Source organism: Lucilia cuprina, chromosome 4 (assembly GCF_022045245.1).
Source record: "Lucilia cuprina isolate Lc7/37 chromosome 4, ASM2204524v1, whole genome shotgun sequence".
Classification (NCBI taxonomy): domain Eukaryota; kingdom Metazoa; phylum Arthropoda; class Insecta; order Diptera; family Calliphoridae; genus Lucilia; species Lucilia cuprina.
The window spans coordinates 21,515,967-21,534,456 of record NC_060952.1 but is presented as its reverse complement, the minus strand read 5'-3'; the positions used below and the strand labels follow the sequence as shown (position 1 = coordinate 21,534,456).

The 18,490-nt window shown below is 26.5% G+C and overlaps 1 protein-coding gene across 5 annotated transcripts in view; it reads left to right on the top strand.

Moving 5' to 3' along the window:
- The window catches only part of LOC111684574 (segmentation protein cap'n'collar), a 105,412-nt gene continuing 86,922 nt past the window's right edge, over positions 1 to 18,490 (top strand). For 2 of the 5 annotated variants that reach the window (XM_046949434.1, XM_046949431.1), the window contains exons 1-2: positions 11,725 to 12,110; positions 17,287 to 17,487. Coding sequence is in view for 1 of the 5 variants with exons in the window: in XM_046949435.1 (XP_046805391.1) it covers positions 10,872 to 11,150 (279 nt within the window). In the remaining 4 variants the exon portion in view is untranslated. The other 3 variants (XM_046949435.1, XM_046949433.1, XM_046949432.1) reach the window with 3 other exon arrangements.

Below are 18,490 nucleotides of genomic sequence, written 5' to 3'. Positions count from 1 at the left end.
AAATTACATATTTAACAAAATAAAATATTTGTGAAAAAACAACCTATAAGATACAATATACAACGAATTGTTATCTACAAAATATAAACAACAAAAAAATCTCTAAAGAAATTTCTGTTTCTTGCATCCACAACTACAAAAATAAAGGTGATTATCAGGCACTACAAATCTTGTCAATGGGGGGACAAAGGTCATTAAAAAAACAACAACAAAATATTTGAACAAATAAATTATAACAAAAAAAATGTTACTTTCAATCAACTGCAAATACAAATAATTTATATACATATTTATTTGTTATTAAATATAAACCATTAGTGAGAGTGAGTGAGTGTGTGTGTTTGTTTGTTAATAATCGAAATTTAAAGAAGGTTTTCAACAATTAAATTTATTTCAAACCCATCTAAACGTGTCTCTCTAAACCGGTATTTAAGTTTTAACTTCAAAGTTCATTAAAAAACAACTCGGTTTAATTTCAAAAAAACGTTTCCGTTATTTCAACAGCGTGTGACAAGTGTTTTAGATATTTTTTTTGTTATTATTTTAAATTATTTGTTCAATTTATTTGGAAAAAAATAAAACATAATTGCAAAACTGATAGAGAACTTGATCTTTTGACTAGACTTTTGTATTAATCAAACAAATAATAAAAAATATATATTAAACTGATTTTTCGTTGCCTATGTATAGAAGAAGAGAAGCTTTAATAACGGGTGATAAGTTGAAATTGTAAAAACAATTATAGAAAGTTTGTACTTTAAAAACTATTATTTGTTATTTCGTATTGCCCTTTCTCATTCTTACATCTCTAAAAATCCCTATATACATATCTCTAAATTCACTATAATATTTTTTTATTAAAATTCTATTATATTATTTATTTAATATTGAATGTTGGTTATTATTGTTCCATTATTTCATCTGGCCTCTATAGAAATCTAGAAATCTTATTTGAACCCAAGAATTATAGAAACATAGATTGCGCATTCAGTATGTAAAAAAATGTTCGCATGCGCATGTACTTCATATCAGCTTATAACTTGAGAAAAATAAAAGCAAAACATAAACAAAGTGACATTTTTGAAAAATAAAAAATATTTCTATACAAATAAAATACATAATACAAATAATAAAACTAATTTCGCACGCCTTAGAGTTGTTGGTGCTTTTGCAATTTTTCACAGCGCATTTCATATTTAAAGTATTTTATTTTTTTTTTAAATTTTTACAAAATTTTGTAAAGTTTTTAAATTTTTTTTTTAAGTTTTTAAAATTTTTTTTAGACGTCAATCACTTTATTTGCTGATGTGACGTAGCATATCGAACACCTGTTGATTTAAACCAAAAAAAAACCTGCGCAATGCGTAATCTATATTTTTATAATTCTTGATTTGAACCATTATAAATATATTAATTAACGTGTATTGTCAAAAATATTTTTAAACTAAAAAATATATAGTTTAGGACAGCTAGATTTCTCCCGCTATATTTATTATTACGTATACTTTGAGAAATTTATATACTAAATCGGACCTCTACACATATTTTAGTTTTCAAATATTTTGAATTAACATGGACCCTATACATTACTTGGTAATGGGTGTTCATTATCAACCACATTAATTCATTTAGCTAAATAGGTTATTACTGGTAAAGATCAAAGAAATTTGGATTTGTTATAGCCCAATTGTCAAGAGCGTTCATTTAACAAACAGGAGGTTCGTACATACATTACTTGGTAATGGGTGATCATTATTAACCACATTAATGCATTTAGCTAAATAGGTTTTTACTGGTAAATAATAAAGAAATGTGGATTTGTTATAGCCCAATCGTCTAGAGCGTTAATTTAATAAACAGGGGGTTCGTGGTTCAAGCCATGCTGGATGCCGTTTATTTCTTTCAAAATGATATACATTTATATTTTTCTGCAAAAAAAAAAACTGTTCTCAAAATTAAAAAACAACATGGAGCATCAAGTAAGCGGCTGGAGTAAGAAACATATAAAACAACTGAATGCCTGGGTTCAAACCCCGGCTAAGGGGTTTTATATTTTTTGATTTTTGCATACAAAGTCGGCTCAAAATAATTAGCTTTTACATAACATATTTCTAGGTTTATTTGTAACAAATAAGATACCAATTATTAATTTGTTTATTTAAACCTCGTCAAAGAAAAATAATTAGTTATTCTCCAAAAGAGTAATTAATTTCTACACGATTTCATGATTACTTTCTAGCTTACTAGGTAATGACAGTTGTTTGCTGGGGACATTATGTTATATATCATTAGAGGCAAACAAACTATTACTACATAGTATATAGACATATATATATATTTTATTTATTATTAACACCTTAGTAGACTACTTATATGTAACCAAGAGTATATGTAGTAGTCATTGAAAAATATGTTGTTACGTAAGTAATTACAATTGAAAGTAATTCCCTAGTTTTTACTAGGTAAAATTTTAACGTGTCGATTGATATTATAAATCCCGCGTAAAAGTGCAAAAATTATTGGAGTTAAGTCAGTCACGGATTCAGCTCAAGAGTTTAAGCCCCGTTAACTCCACCTCCGGTTATCGTTTAATCGAAAGTTATTCTGCAGATTAAAATATTTTTTTATATGAAAACTGCCAATTTAACCTTAAGATAAAAAATAACCAGACAAGGGATATATATAAATATTAGTTTTTTACTCATTTTTTATATTTTGTATTTTCGGTTTTGGGAGGGAAATTTTATTTTTTTTTCTCTCGTGGATCTGCTTTTGCATTAAGTACTTCTATGTAAAACGTACATTTATAATGTTAACTTTAGTAAGGCAGTAGTTTTGGAATTACTATGATGTTATACATGGATGGTTAACCTGGTCCTAACCTAGGACTTCATAATGTTACATGGAGTATATTTTATATATATTTAGATTAGTTTTGGACCAGTATACTTATTCTCTAGGCTCTATTATCTAGCCCTATTAAGCCATATCCATCCGTTTGTCTAGCTAACAGTCAATGTAAAGCAAAATAAATAATATGTCCATATTTTCACCCATACTTATATGAAATATGAATATCTTTTCCAATTCCAAATATTCATAAAAAGTCTTTAATGTTCCCAAATTCACTTACACACACTAATTTCGCTATCCATTAAATTATATTGTGATCGGAACTAAAGTATTATTCAACATAAATGTTTTATTATAAAATAACAAATTCCAATTAATAACTGGTATAGTATATAATATGGACGACCCCTCCTGATAAATGTTTATTTATTTAATTGTATTGTAACTATATGCAAAGTATTTTGTAAATTTTTTTATATTTACAATTAGCATGTAACTAATTACTTTTTGCAAAAGTCATTTTTTATATAAATAGATAATGTATATAAAATTATATATTTCATAAGAAAATTTAAAATGATATCATAGCTAATAGAAATATGCTCTCTATCCAGCTTTTAGGAAATGTATATAACTTTATACTATTAAATGAGGTGATTGACCGATTTTTCGGGATTTAATAAAATATAAACTAGACTAGACTATATACTAGACTATATACTAGACTAGACTATAGACTATAGACTAGACTATAGACTAGACTATAGACTAGACTATAGACTAGACTATAGACTAGACTATAGACTAGACTATAGACTAGACTATAGACTAGACTATAGACTAGACTATAGACTAGATTATAGACTAGACTATAGACTAGACTATAGACTAGACTTAGACATTTTATAAAAGTAAATTTTTACTGATTATTTTGTTACCTAATGCTTAAATATTTAATAGTAATTTGAAATTCTAAATATTTGAAACCCAAAATTAAACACAGTGTAATTGAAGTGTAACCAAAATATTATTTGATTTTCCATTTGAAACTTTACAATATTTGTAAAAATAGTGTTTATTTCATGTATGTATATATAATATAATACTATACTAAAATATATATGTATATGTATATAGTATTTGTCAACAAATGATTTTTTTGCTATCGTCAACTACTTATTTACGAAATATCGAACAGTTTGAATTGAAATAAACAAAAACTAACTGATAAAGTTTTGTTTTCACTCGTATTTTTGTGAACGATAAGAAACAAAAAAATCGGTATGTAAGTTTTTTTATATTACTAATTATACAAATTTTAATTGTATATAAAATTATCTCTTTGAACATATTTACCGCCTTATGCAAAAACGATTATTAAGTTAACAACGGTTGTTAAAATCTGTTTTTATATGGAAAAAGTGTGCAGTAAACCATTGTTAACTTTAATAATCGTTTTTGCATAAGGCCCTTAATCACTTATTCATATTCGTGATTACGTCTTAGTAAATGTATAACAAGTATTTTGTCTATAACAAAAGTGTTGATCGTAATGTTCGTTTTTTGAACAATATCGATTAACGAATTATACGACATTTAGAAAATTTAACATTTTTTCTGACATTCATCTATATACCAACATATACATATAGCTCCCCTATATTTTAATATCTATATACATATGAGTCAGAATTGTTGTTAAAAGTTTCGAAGTACATGGTCTCAGGCATGGAAATTTGAAATTTTGAAATAGTACTTATAACTAACTTTTTAGGTTCGAAAGTTTTCTGCTAGACTGAAGGCTACACAATAGACTAGACTATAAACTAGGTTTTAAACTAGACGCAAGAATAGAATATACAATAGACTAGAGACTAGACTACGTACTAGACTATAAAAAGACTACAGGCAATACTATAAAATATACCAGATTGTAGATTAGACTATAGACTAGACTATAGATTAGACTATAGATTAGACTATAGACTAGACTATATATTATACTATAGACTAGACTATAGATTTAACTATAGATTTAACTGTAGACTAGACTGTGGACTAGACTATAGACTAGACTATAGCCTAGACTATAGACTAGACTACAGTCTAGACTGTAAAGTAGACTACAGCCTATACTATAGACTATAAAGTAGACTATAGAATAAATTATAGAGTAGACTATAGCCTAGACTAGCGACTATACAATAGACTAAACTATAGACTAGACTAAAGACTAGACTAGACTATAGACTAGACTATAGACTATAGACTAGAATATAGACAAGAATATAGACTAGACTATAGACTAGACTATAGACTAGACTATAGACTAGACTATAGACTAGACTATAGACTAGACTATAGACTAGACTATAGACTAGACTATAGACTAGACTATAGACTAGACTATAGACTAGACTATAGACTAGACTATAGACTAGACTATAGACTAGACTATAGACTAGACTATAGACTAACTATAGACTAGACTATAGACTAGACTATAGACTAGACTATAGACTAGACTATAGACTAGACTATAGACTAGACTATAGACTAGACTATAGACTAGACTATAGACTAGACTATAGACTAGACTATAGACTAGACTATAGACTAGACTATAGACTAGACTATAGACTAGACTATAGACTAGACTATAGACTAGACTATAGACTAGACTATAGACTAGACTATAGACTAGACTATAGACTAGACTATAGACTAGACTATAGACTAGACTATAGACTAGACTATAGACTAGACTATAGACTAGACTATAGACTAGACTATAGACTAGACTATAGACTAGACTATAGACTAGACTATAGACTAGACTATAGACTAGACTATAGACTAGACTATATAGACTAGACTATAGACTAGACTATAGACTAGACTATAGACTAGACTATAGACTAGACTATAGACTAGACTATAGACTAGACTATAGACTAGACTATAGACTAGACTATAGACTAGACTATAGACTAGACTATAGACTAGACTATAGACTAGACTATAGACTAGACTATAGACTAGACTATATAGACTAGACTATAGACTAGACTATAGACTAGACTATAGACTAGACTATAGACTAGACTATAGACTAGACTATAGACTAGACTATAGACTAGACTATAGACTAGACTATAGACTAGACTATAGACTAGACTATAGACTAGACTATAGACTAGACTATAGACTAGACTATAGACTAGACTATAGACTAGACTAGACTATAGACTAGACTATAGACTAGACTATAGACTAGACTATAGACTAGACTATAGACTAGACTATAGACTAGACTATAGACTAGACTATAGACTAGACTATAGACTAGACTATAGACTAGACTATAGACTAGACTATAGACTAGACTATAGACTAGACTATAGACTAGACTATAGACTAGACTATAGACTAGACTATAGACTAGACTATAGACTATAGACTAGACTATAGACTAGACTATAGACTAGACTATAGACTAGACTATAGACTATAGACTAGACTATAGACTAGACTATAGACTATAGACTAGACTATAGACTAGACTATAGACTAGACTATAGACTAGACTATAGCTTCACTATAGACCACTCTATAGACTAGACTATAAACTAGACTTTAGACTAGACTGTAGACTATAGACTAGAATATGGACTAGACTATACTATAGAGTATACTATAGACTACACTATGGACTACACTATGTAGTTTATAAGTTTGCAAAAGTCGTGAAGGTACATAATATCTTAAAAAACATTTAATTTTTTTTTTTTTTTTTTGAAAACATACAATTATTTCGAAAGCAAACAGTAGCTTTGTTTTGAAAGTAAATAATAATAATATAGTATAAATAAAGTTAGTATAAAATAACTAGTGATATAAAAAAGTAAACAATTAAAAAAAAACTTTAATGAACAATATTTTTTTATTAAATTAGTAAAACAAATCAATTAATTATTAAAACGTACACAACAATCTCTCACGCCTATTATTTGTTTTCGTTTAATTTTTTTCGGAATGAATAGTAAAAAACCTGTAGAAATATACTCTCTCTCTCTCTTTTGTCTGTCTTTGATTTTTGATTAGAATTGCTATGTTCAAAAATATTTTTAATAATTCTCTTGTTCGAAAAAAATGTGTAAATTTTTTCTACAAACAATTTAATAAAACACAAAATTCATAGCAAATTCTTTGAAATAAGTTTTATGGTTTTGTTTGTTATAAATAAATTGTCTTTCTTTCTCAATTACTCACTGAGCTATTGATATTATTTAGATAATATTTAGTTCTCTCAAAAATGAAATTGAAACTGAAAAAAAAAAAATAAAAAAAATTCATTAATTTATCAATACGCGTCACTATTCATGGAAATAACGAATGACGATGTTTTAATTATTGGTTTGTATTTATTTATTTTATTCATTCATTGCAATCCATATTTACAACTGGAAAAATATCGAAAATATACAATAATAAAGAAAATATATCTTTGTATATATCGTAAAACACACGGACAAAAGGTTGTATATATGTATATATATTTTAACATTTGCTAAAATAAAAAAATTCTCATAATATTTAGCACACTTTTCTAAATTAACAACTATTGCAGTACCCGAGATGCTTCGCTGTCCTAATAATTTAAAATAATAATTTGAATTATAAATGCATAATATGGTTATTAATGGTTTATAGTATTACTGAGGTTATTGTTTAACCTATTATATACGTTTAAATAAATATTGAAACCGAATTCTGTTCATAGAAGAAATTCGACAATTAAGAAAAGCAAAACTTCAATTGTGAAATTCATAACTAAAAAACAATATTGACAGATATTAGTTTTTGTATTAATAACAATTTTAAAAAACATCGATATTGGCAAGTCATTCTAATTAAATTAATTATCAAAAATTTGCTAGACCAGACAGACGATTGATTAAAATTTCGCAAAAGAATAATTATTATTTGGCAGCATTTTGCCAGTTAATAACTTTATCTATTGAAAATCATTTAAACAATATGTCAAGGATTTAGAAAAGAAATGCAAATATCACGTATAAAGATAAGAATGAATTAAAATAAATTTGGTTTAAATATAAAAATATTTATTGATATTGAACTGTGAAAAAAATAAATGTTTATCAAATTTCCGGAAAGCACATTAAGAAGTTGGTCTATAGTCTAATCATGACTAGGATAAACTAGAATAGACTAGACTACACTTGACTTAACTAGACTAAACTAAACTCGACTTTATACTAGATTATACTATGGACTTAAGTAGTCTATAGTCTAGTATAGTCTGGAGTCTATATATATAGTCTAGTCTATAGTCTAGTCTATAGTCTAGTCTATAGTCTAGTCTATAGTCTAGTCTATAGTCTAGTCTATAGTCTAGTCTATAGTCTAGTCTATAGTCTAGTCTATAGTCTAGTCTATAGTCTAGTCTATAGTCTAGTCTATAGTCTAGTCTATAGTCTAGTCTATAGTCTAGTCTATAGTCTAGTCTATAGTCTAGTCTATAGTCTAGTCTATAGTCTAGTCTATAGTCTAGTCTATAGTCTAGTCTATAGTCTAGTCTATAGTCTAGTCTATAGTCTAGTCTATAGTCTAGTCTATAGTCTAGTCTATAGTCTAGTCTATAGTCTATAGTCTAGTCTATAGTCTAGTCTATAGTCTAGTCTATAGTCTAGTCTATAGTCTAGTCTATAGTCTAGTCTATAGTCTAGTCTATAGTCTAGTCTATAGTCTAGTCTATAGTCTAGTCTATAGTCTAGTCTATAGTCTAGTCTATAGTCTAGTCTATAGTCTAGTCTATAGTCTAGTCTATAGTCTAGTCTATAGTCTAGTCTATAGTCTAGTCTATAGTCTAGTCTATAGTCTAGTCTATAGTCTAGTCTATAGTCTAGTCTATAGTCTAGTCTATAGTCTAGTCTATAGTCTAGTCTATAGTCTAGTCTATAGTCTAGTCTATAGTCTAGTCTATAGTCTAGTCTATAGTCTAGTCTATAGTCTAGTCTATAGTCTAGTCTATAGTCTAGTCTATAGTCTAGTCTATAGTCTAGTCTATAGTCTAGTCTATAGTCTAGTCTATAGTCTAGTCTATAGTCTAGTCTATAGTCTAGTCTATAGTCTAGTCTATAGTCTAGTCTATAGTCTAGTCTATAGTCTAGTCTATAGTCTAGTCTATAGTCTAGTCTATAGTCTAGTCTATAGTCTAGTCTATAGTCTAGTCTATAGTCTAGTCTATAGTCTAGTCTATAGTCTAGTCTATAGTCTAGTCTATAGTCTAGTCTATAGTCTATAGTCTAGTCTATAGTCTAGTCTATAGTCTAGTCTATAGTCTAGTCTATAGTCTAGTCTATAGTCTAGTCTATAGTCTAGTCTATAGTCTAGTCTATAGTCTAGTCTATAGTCTAGTCTATAGTCTAGTCTATAGTCTAGTCTATAGTCTAGTCTATAGTCTAGTCTATAGTCTAGTCTATAGTCTAGTCTATAGTCTAGTCTATAGTCTAGTCTATAGTCTAGTCTATAGTCTAGTCTATAGTCTAGTCTATAGTCTAGTCTATAGTCTAGTCTATAGTCTAGTCAATAGTCTAGTCTATAGTCTAGTCTATAGTCTAGTCTATAGTCTAGTCTATAGTCTAGTCTATAGTCTAGTCTATAGTCTAGTCTATATTCCAGTCTATAGTCTAGTCTATATTCTAGTCTATAGTCTAGTCTAAAGTCTAGTCTATAGTCTAGACTTTAGTCTATTCTTGTAGTAGTATTATAGTTTATAGTATATAATATAGTCTAGTCAATAATCTAGTTTATAGTCTGATCTATTGTCTAGTGTATAGAATAGTCTGTAGTATATATTTATTTTTACTCTAGTTTTATTAAGAATTTTTAATTATTGTAAAGTTTAATAAAATTTTAGCACGATTCTTAAACAACCGAAATAATTATTCCCTTAATTGTTTCGTAGTATTCAAATGTAATAATACATTTCCTAAAAGACACGTTACATTATCAATTTGATTAAATAATCAAGGTTCTTCCCTTTTTTGCTCTCCCTCTCTTACACTCTCTCACATAATTGCAGCTTTATTAAATATAAAAATTTATTCAAATTACGAACTTTTTAAAATGCTAATTTTATTTGAAAAGATTTTGAAAAAGCTAATAACAGGTTTTATACAAAAAAATATCTGATTTATCTACAACTGAATTTTATATCAAAGCAACTCATTATATACATGTGGTAGTAGCATCTTTTTTGTGTTTTTATTCCAAAGAAGTAATAAATAATTTCCCCAAAAAAATTTAATAAAAAAAAAATTCAGAATTATCAAGTTTATATTAAACGAACAACAAAAAATATTGACAATCTATAGAAAATTTTTTTAAAATAGAAATGCAATAGTCTATGAAATGATTTATAATTGAACAACTAATTACCTAACTTTTTAATATCCCTTAAGCTATGTATACGCAGTTGTTAGATCTTACAACGTTGTCAGTAAAATGTACAATTTATCTTGCAACATTGCCTTTTTCTGACAACGATGTAAAATAAAAATTGTAAGTTAACACGATTGTCATTTTTTGCACATTTTACTGACAACATATTTTAAATGTTAATGAAACTTGAATAAATCTTCTTAAAAGATAATAAAAATAGTCAAAGTACTCAGAGAATTATTAACAGATTTTCAACAAGTATTTAGGATAATCCTAAAATTTTTTATAAATAAATCATTCGGAACCTAAATAAATTTTCTATATGAAAATCAGTTTGATTCGAAATCAGTTTGATTTTCTATAGAAAAATTAGTCAGAATCTGATCGTATTTTAAAATTGTTTATAAGAAAATTAGACAATATTTGGCTCAATCTAAAATAAGTTAAAATCAGATAACTTTTTCTTGTAACAATGTAATAAATTTTATTTTTATATATTTTTTTATTTATGAGTATTGCAGTACTTTTTCTTCTATTCATGATCATAAAAGATGATTGACTTAGAAGATTTACCACGACTAGAATCCCTATCGCCTCTTAGGGACATTGAAGATGATTATCCGCCGGGAATGACCATAATACCAACGACGAATATGAATGAGACATTGAATAATGGTAATTTGAATATGACAGCGGTTGCTAACAACATTAGTTGCAAGACTAATGATAATTTGATTAGCAACAGTGATTGTTTAATGACAACCGGTAATGATTCTATGGATCGTATGCTTATTGAAAATGGTGGAGCAGGTTTACGTTTTATATCACAGGTAAGAGAAATCTGTTGCGTTATAAAGTTGTTTTATAATTAAAAAAAGAGAATTGTAATTTGTTGAAGAAATTAAAAATTTTTTACAGATTTTTATAAAATATAATATTTATTACAAAAGTTTATTACAGCATTATATAAGTATTATTTAGAGGAGTCATTTGTCAAAACGATTAACTTAGCATTTCTAATTTCTTTTATTGTTTAATGAAAACGCACAGTTTTGACGCAAAATTTGTTATTTTGACAAGTAAAGCATATAAATATTTGCTTCCTTTGTTCAATTATTTCTAATTTTCTTTTCTCAAACTAGTGTGAACATTCAATTGAAATAAAATAGCATTGTTTTATTAGGCACATGTATATTTGATTATTTTAACAACATTTAAAGCTTTCAGCAATTATAAACATAAGCTAAATGAAAAGCTTTTGTCGTTTTTTTATATGTTGCGAGAGAGAGACTTTAGCAACATGTTGAGCTAGTTTTTTGCTTTATTTTTGTGTTTCTCTGCTGGATGCGTCAGTATGGTGAAATAACGCGAAAGAAGGCAAATGCAAAAACACGGACAAGTTCGTGAAATCAGTCGACCGATATTTTTTGGAAATACAACACAAATATTTGCTTTTTGCAAATAAATTTTTAAGTAAAAATATACAAAGAACAAAAAAACCGATAAATAAAACGCGTTTATTTTGTGTGAATACAGTGAACTTAAAGCAACAACTACACACAACACACAAAAAAACACAAATATATTCTTAGAAAAGAGAATTTAATTATACATTTGTTGTTTAATCTAAAACGATAATTACGGATTAAAGTGCAAAAAATACAAAAGAATTTTATAAGTTTAATAAAATTAAAGGCAAAATCAAAATTAAATAATATTAAAGTGAAGTGTGCTCAAGTGAATTTCATAAAAAAAAGCCACAGAATAAAAGGAAAAAAAAAACGTGCAAAGTACGAATAGAAAAAAACGAGCAAAGAAAGCTTAACATAAAGAGGAATTTAAAAATAAAAGGAGATAGAGAAAATACATAAAGTATAAAAACACGTTTGTCTATATAAAAAATAACAAGCACTGGAAAAATTTTCAAAGTTGAATTAAAGTAAAGAATATACAAATATGTTAATTTATAAATAAAAACCTTTTTTTTTGTTGTCGCAACAAAAACAAAATTCTAATAAAATCATATAAATAATTCATTAAAAAAAAGTTTGAAATTGGATCATTTGATTTGATTTGGCAACGTTAGAATAAAAACAATTATTTAACATACAATTTCCAATGTTGTCAAGGTGTTGTTTGTTGTTATTTCATTTTAAGTTAACTTGAGTTGTGCTATTGTTGGTGTTGTTGTTGTATATGAATGTAAAATTTTCTTTGTTTTCTTGTTTTTCTATTAATTCTTCCTGAAGTTTCCTCAATGTTTTTACTTTTGTGTGATTTCAAATCATTTATTGTATTTTTTGTTGTTGTTTTTATTGAAAATGCATAAATAAATGACATATTTGAAAACACACTCGTGTACGTAAACTAATAGAAAAAACTTTTGACAAAGAAATGCAAAGAAAAAATGTTCTCAATTATTTGCAGTAGTGGTGAAGTTTTGTGCATTAAGTAAAGATGCCAGATACTTTTATTTTTGAAAATGCACAAATGCATACCAAAGACTTATTATAACACTATAGCGGGTAGAGTATGATGTGCTGATGTTTTGAAACACCCAAAAATATTGGTATACACCTGCCTTGAAGCATACAGACATGGTAAACCTTTGGCGCACATAAAATTGATATTTGCCGCATAATTTTATTTGGCTCAAAGAAAAAACTATCGATAATGTTTGGGAACCCTCCATTATTTCCGCTCTACCCCCTATTTAGGCTTTTTACGCTTTAATCGAACTAGGTAATAGGTCAAAATTTTACATATAGTCAAAAATAGATTTTTATAGAATACACCACTATAGTGCGTTTTTGAAGATTTTTGTAACAACCAAAAATATTTGTCCTACATCCACCATAAAGGATACCGATGGGCTTAAAATTATCATGTCCCAGTGTCCATGTAAAGATTTTTGAAATTGGCATACGCCTTTTTTAACCGAAGGACAAACGCTTTTGAAAATGGTTGAAACTGGTCATTTATTTCGCCTAGCCTCTACATAATTATAACCCCGAATAGGGCTTTTGGGCTCATTATTATGTTAAAAGTTCTAGGATGTTAACAAAAATTGACAAAACTTAGATTTATAGAAGTTTAAAAGCCACTGTCGACCATAGCCCTCATACAAACTACCCTTCAGAATACCACTTGAAAATCAAAATTCACTTATAAACACTAATAACACAATTAAATTCTAAACCATATTTAGAAAACACTAACTGGTGTAGGCTATCATATAGTTCCCGACTATACTTTCTTTCTTAGGACGGGGTTTTTACTACTCAGTTAAACTATACTCATTGAACCTTAGCGCTCATACAAACTACCCTTCAGAAAACCAATTGAAAGTCAAAATTCACTTATAAACACTAATAACACAATTAAATTCTAAACCATATTTTGAAAACACTTAACTGGTGTAGTGAATCATATAGTTTCCGACTAAACTTTCCTTCTTAGGACAGATTTCTTACTACTCACTTAAACTATACTTTTGCTGTTAGATTAAACACGGAATAAATTTAGGCGGACTTCAAACGATGATTGTGTTTTTCAGTTATGGATCTAGTATTAAATAACTTTGATAATTTTTGGCCACTTTTCAAATATCACTTTTGTAAAATGTAAAATTTCAGAAAAAATTTAAAAATTCTACATAACAAAACCCCTTTTTCCAAAAAAAAATTCTCTTGATCTGGCAACTTTATTTAACAAACAAATAAGTTCTCTTTTATTTCTTTATCAATGCATCCATCACTATCTAAAATTTGCCAAAGTTCTATAAAAGTTAGCTATTTGTCACACATTTTTTTATTATTTTCTAAAACTCAACTTATCTAAAAACCTCAACATATATTAACCTCGTATACATATAATTAAGTGAACCAGTTTATTCTAAACAACCCCTTATTTACGATTAGTGTTTTTTATTTTTTCTACATTTATTCTAAATAGTTACTAAAACCAAACCAGCAGAAAAATAAATGGACGAAAACCATCATGTTTTATTCTTAAAGTTTGTTTAATTTTTTTTACGCCAATTGTTCATTCTTTTTGCTTTTTGTAGTGGTATATGTGGTGAGAAAAGAAATAATAATAATAAAAAAACAAAAGTCTGGTTTACCTTTAATTATGATTTATACATAATAATATATTAACTTAAATATAATTATTAAAGTAATCACTTGTTTCAACTAAAACTTATCGAATAAAACAAATATAAATACAACAGCATTTGTTTAGAATATTGGAAAATGGCAAACAAAGAAAAACTTTCAATAAAGAACAATAGCAAAATTTAAAAAAAAAATACTTAATAACAACAGATAATAAGTGCAACAACACATCTGTCAAATAAAACAAAAAAACATTTAGTAATAAGATAATGATTCATAAAAAATATAAAGAATTAACCCATTAAAGATCTTTAAGACACAATTTCCCTAGAGAAAATTATTTCAAAAATTTTATGAAAACTTGCATTACGTGAAACGAACTAACTTACATGCAGAAAATGACAAAATTTTCTATAAAAAATTTGACAAAATAACAAAAAATTGTCAGAATCTGACAAAGTAATATATTTATTCATAATATGATGATTTTTTTTAATGAGTCAGAATCTGACAAAAACATTCATAGTTGACAAAATATTTCTCTATTTTGTAAGAATCTGTCAAAATTGTCTAATGAATATAATATGATTTTGTATTAATCTGACAAAATTTTCTATAGAAAATCGGACCAAATAATATACAGAAAAACTTTTAAGAATCTGACAAAGTATTCTATATAAAATATTTCTTTATAATATGATTATTTTAGTAATTAGTCAGAATGTGACAAATTTTGGCAGAATCTGACAAATTTTACTAAAAAAAATTTTCACTATATAATGACATTAATTTTTATGGAAATCTAGTCATAATCTGGTAAAATTTTCTTTAGAAAATTTAGACAAAATCTGGCAAAATTTTCTTTAGAAAATTTAGACAAAATCTGACAAAATTTTCTTTAGAAAATTTAGACAAAATCTAACAAAATTTTCTTTACAAAATTTATACAAAATCTGACAGAATTTTCTTTTAATTAAATATGACAAAATTTGTACATAATATTATAATATTGCATTAATCTAACTAAATTTTCAATAGAAAATCTAGTCAAAACGTAACAAAATTTTCTTTAGAAAAACTTGTTTGAATCTGACATAGTTTTCAATAGAAAATCTAGTCATTATCCGATAAAATGTTTTATAGAAGATTTAGTTAGAATTAATGAAATTTTCTATAGAAAAACTGGCCAGAATCTGGCAACAATTAGTAAATCTAGCAACAATTAGTCAGAATAGTGTCATCAAAGAAAAACAAGTCATAATATTACATAATTTTCAAATAAATAAGTCGAAATATGATAAAACTAATTATGAAAAAACTATACAGAATTTTACCAAATTTTCTATAGCTAAACTAGTTTGAATGTGACAAAATTTTCTATAGAAACATTTGCCAGAATCTTAAAAAAAAATTTCAATAGAAAAAGATGTCAGAATTTGACAAAATGTTCTTTAGAAATAATATGACAAAATTTTGCAAAACATAACACAATACGACAAAACTATTTTTCATAACATTTTGTCAGAATCTGACATAAAAAACTATTCGAAATCTGAAAAAGATTTTGATAAAATTTTTCTTAAGAATAGTTAGTCATAATATGACAAAATTTGTACATAAAAACGAGTTATAATATGACATTTTTTTATATTAATAAATTAGTCGAAATCTGACAAAAAAGTTATAGAAAAATAGATCAGAATTGGAATCGAGAAAAAATATAGAATATTTTTTTTTTAATATTTCTTATCAGATTGAAATGAAATGTCAATTAAAAATTAAAGATCATAAATTAGTCGAAATCTGACAAAATAGTTATAGAAAAACAGATCAGAATTTGACATCATAGGAATCGAGAAAAATATAGAATATTTTTTTTTTTTTAAATTTCTTATCAGATTGAAATGAAATGTCAATTAAAAATTAAAGCCTTTAACGATCTACAAAGTATTAAAACCTTTATAAAATAAACAGACGCACAAAAACAACATAAAAACCAAAATATTGAAAAAGATAATGTTGATGAAAACAAAAATTATGTTTCTGCGTTTGATTTTCTAAATTTTGCTAAAAACAAATTTTATAATAATAAAGGAAATATATATTTTAAACAAAAAACAATAAAATCAATAAAAAATAATAAGCAAAACAAAATGCTCTAATAAAAAAAAAAACAGTGACCAAAAAAAGTCACCAACACACACGGCAACACAACAAAAAGGAAAGTTAGCGATAATGCGTGCAAAGTGAATAGCAACAATTATTTGTTAATAATTTAAAATATAAAAAATTTAAATAAATAAAAATAAGTAAAAATACGGAAAAACACAAGTGACCATAATTAAAATGCAAATTAATTAAGAAACTTATTTAAATACAAAAATATAATGAGAAAAGTAAAAATACAAATTTGATAAATGCCAAAACAAAAAACAATTGATTTTTATTTGAAAAATCAAGAAAATAAACGTACAGACGTCATAGTTAAAAAAGAAAAAAATGAAATCAGCAAACAATAATCACGAACATTTAACTTTTTATTTCTTTCCTTTTTCCTACATTAACGCTCACGTCTTCCCTTCAACCCATTAACCTGTTAAATGAAAAGTTTATTGTTCAAGTTCAAGGACACACAAAACAACAAACAAATATAAAGTTAATAAAATAATTTCATTTCATAAATAACAACAAACAAACAATAGAGAAAAATGTTATAATACATAGTGAATTTATTTAGATTTTTACTTAACTTTTTCTCTTCCCCTTTTATTTTTAAACAATTTCTATTTCTTTCTTTGTCTGTTTTTTTTCAATTTGGTATAATATTTTGTTTTTTTTATTTCGGATAAAGAGAAATAATTGTTAACTAGTAAATTATTTAAAAGTAAAACAAACCAACTACGCAATTTATACTTCAATAATTTTCTTTTTAAGTAAAAGCGGCAATATTTTTATTTTCTTTTAATAATCATTATAAGAAATTTATGCGTGTCTGCATCTTGTAATTCTTCTTCTTCAGCACCAGCAGCCATAACGACAACAATAAAAAAAGGTAAGTGAACTCTTGGTATTTTTTATATATCTTCATATGTTTTTTTTTTTTACATACATTCATGTTTCACATTTTCTTTATTTAAATATTTTGGCACTAGGAAGAATATTAGCCATTTTCCGGTTGTTTGTTTGTTCCAATTACATATTAGATTCTAAGACGATCTAGCAATATCCATCCGTCTGTTGAAAAAAAAATCTGAAGCTAATAAGAGAAAACTTGTTGTCGTATCAGAAATTGTTTATTTCGAATCAGAAAATTAACATCAGTCTTTCATATACGATTGGGGCATTTTTTTAAATTTCAGTCCAGTTTTGGAAAAATAGAACTGCTTTGAAGTTTTATTTTCATACTATTTCAGAAATCGTTAAACATAGCTTTAAACTAGGGTTCTATAGTTGAAACGACTTTTCGACTTTTTGCATTTTATGAAAAGTCGACTTTTCGACTTTTTGCATTTAGTTAAAAGTCTATTTTTTGACTTTTTTCATTTAATTAAAAGTCGATTTTTCGACTTTTTCCGACTTTTCGACTATATTCGGCTTTTGACTTTTTTCGACTATTTTTGACTTTTTCCGACCAGAGTTAAAAATTTATAAAGTTGCCAGAAGCATAAATTTATAATGTTGTCATTTAACATTATATTATTATTATTTATTATTATTAATAAAAAAATTTTATTTATATTTTTTCTATTTGTTGCAATTTTTTGAGTTTTTTCTACTACTTTCTATTTTCGACCTTTTTGACTATTTTCGACTATTTTCGACTTTATCCGACTATTTTCGACTTCTTTCGACTTTCTCCGACTTTTCGACTTTCCGACTTTTATTTACAAAGTCGACTTTTCGACTTTTTTTCATAGACGATAGTCGAGTTATCGACTGTTTTTGGAACAAAATAGTCGACTTCGACTTTACGACTTTTTTCGACAAAAAGTCGATTGTTCGATTATTCGAAAGTCGATTTATAGAACCCTACTTTAAACAGTATAAAGAAGGCA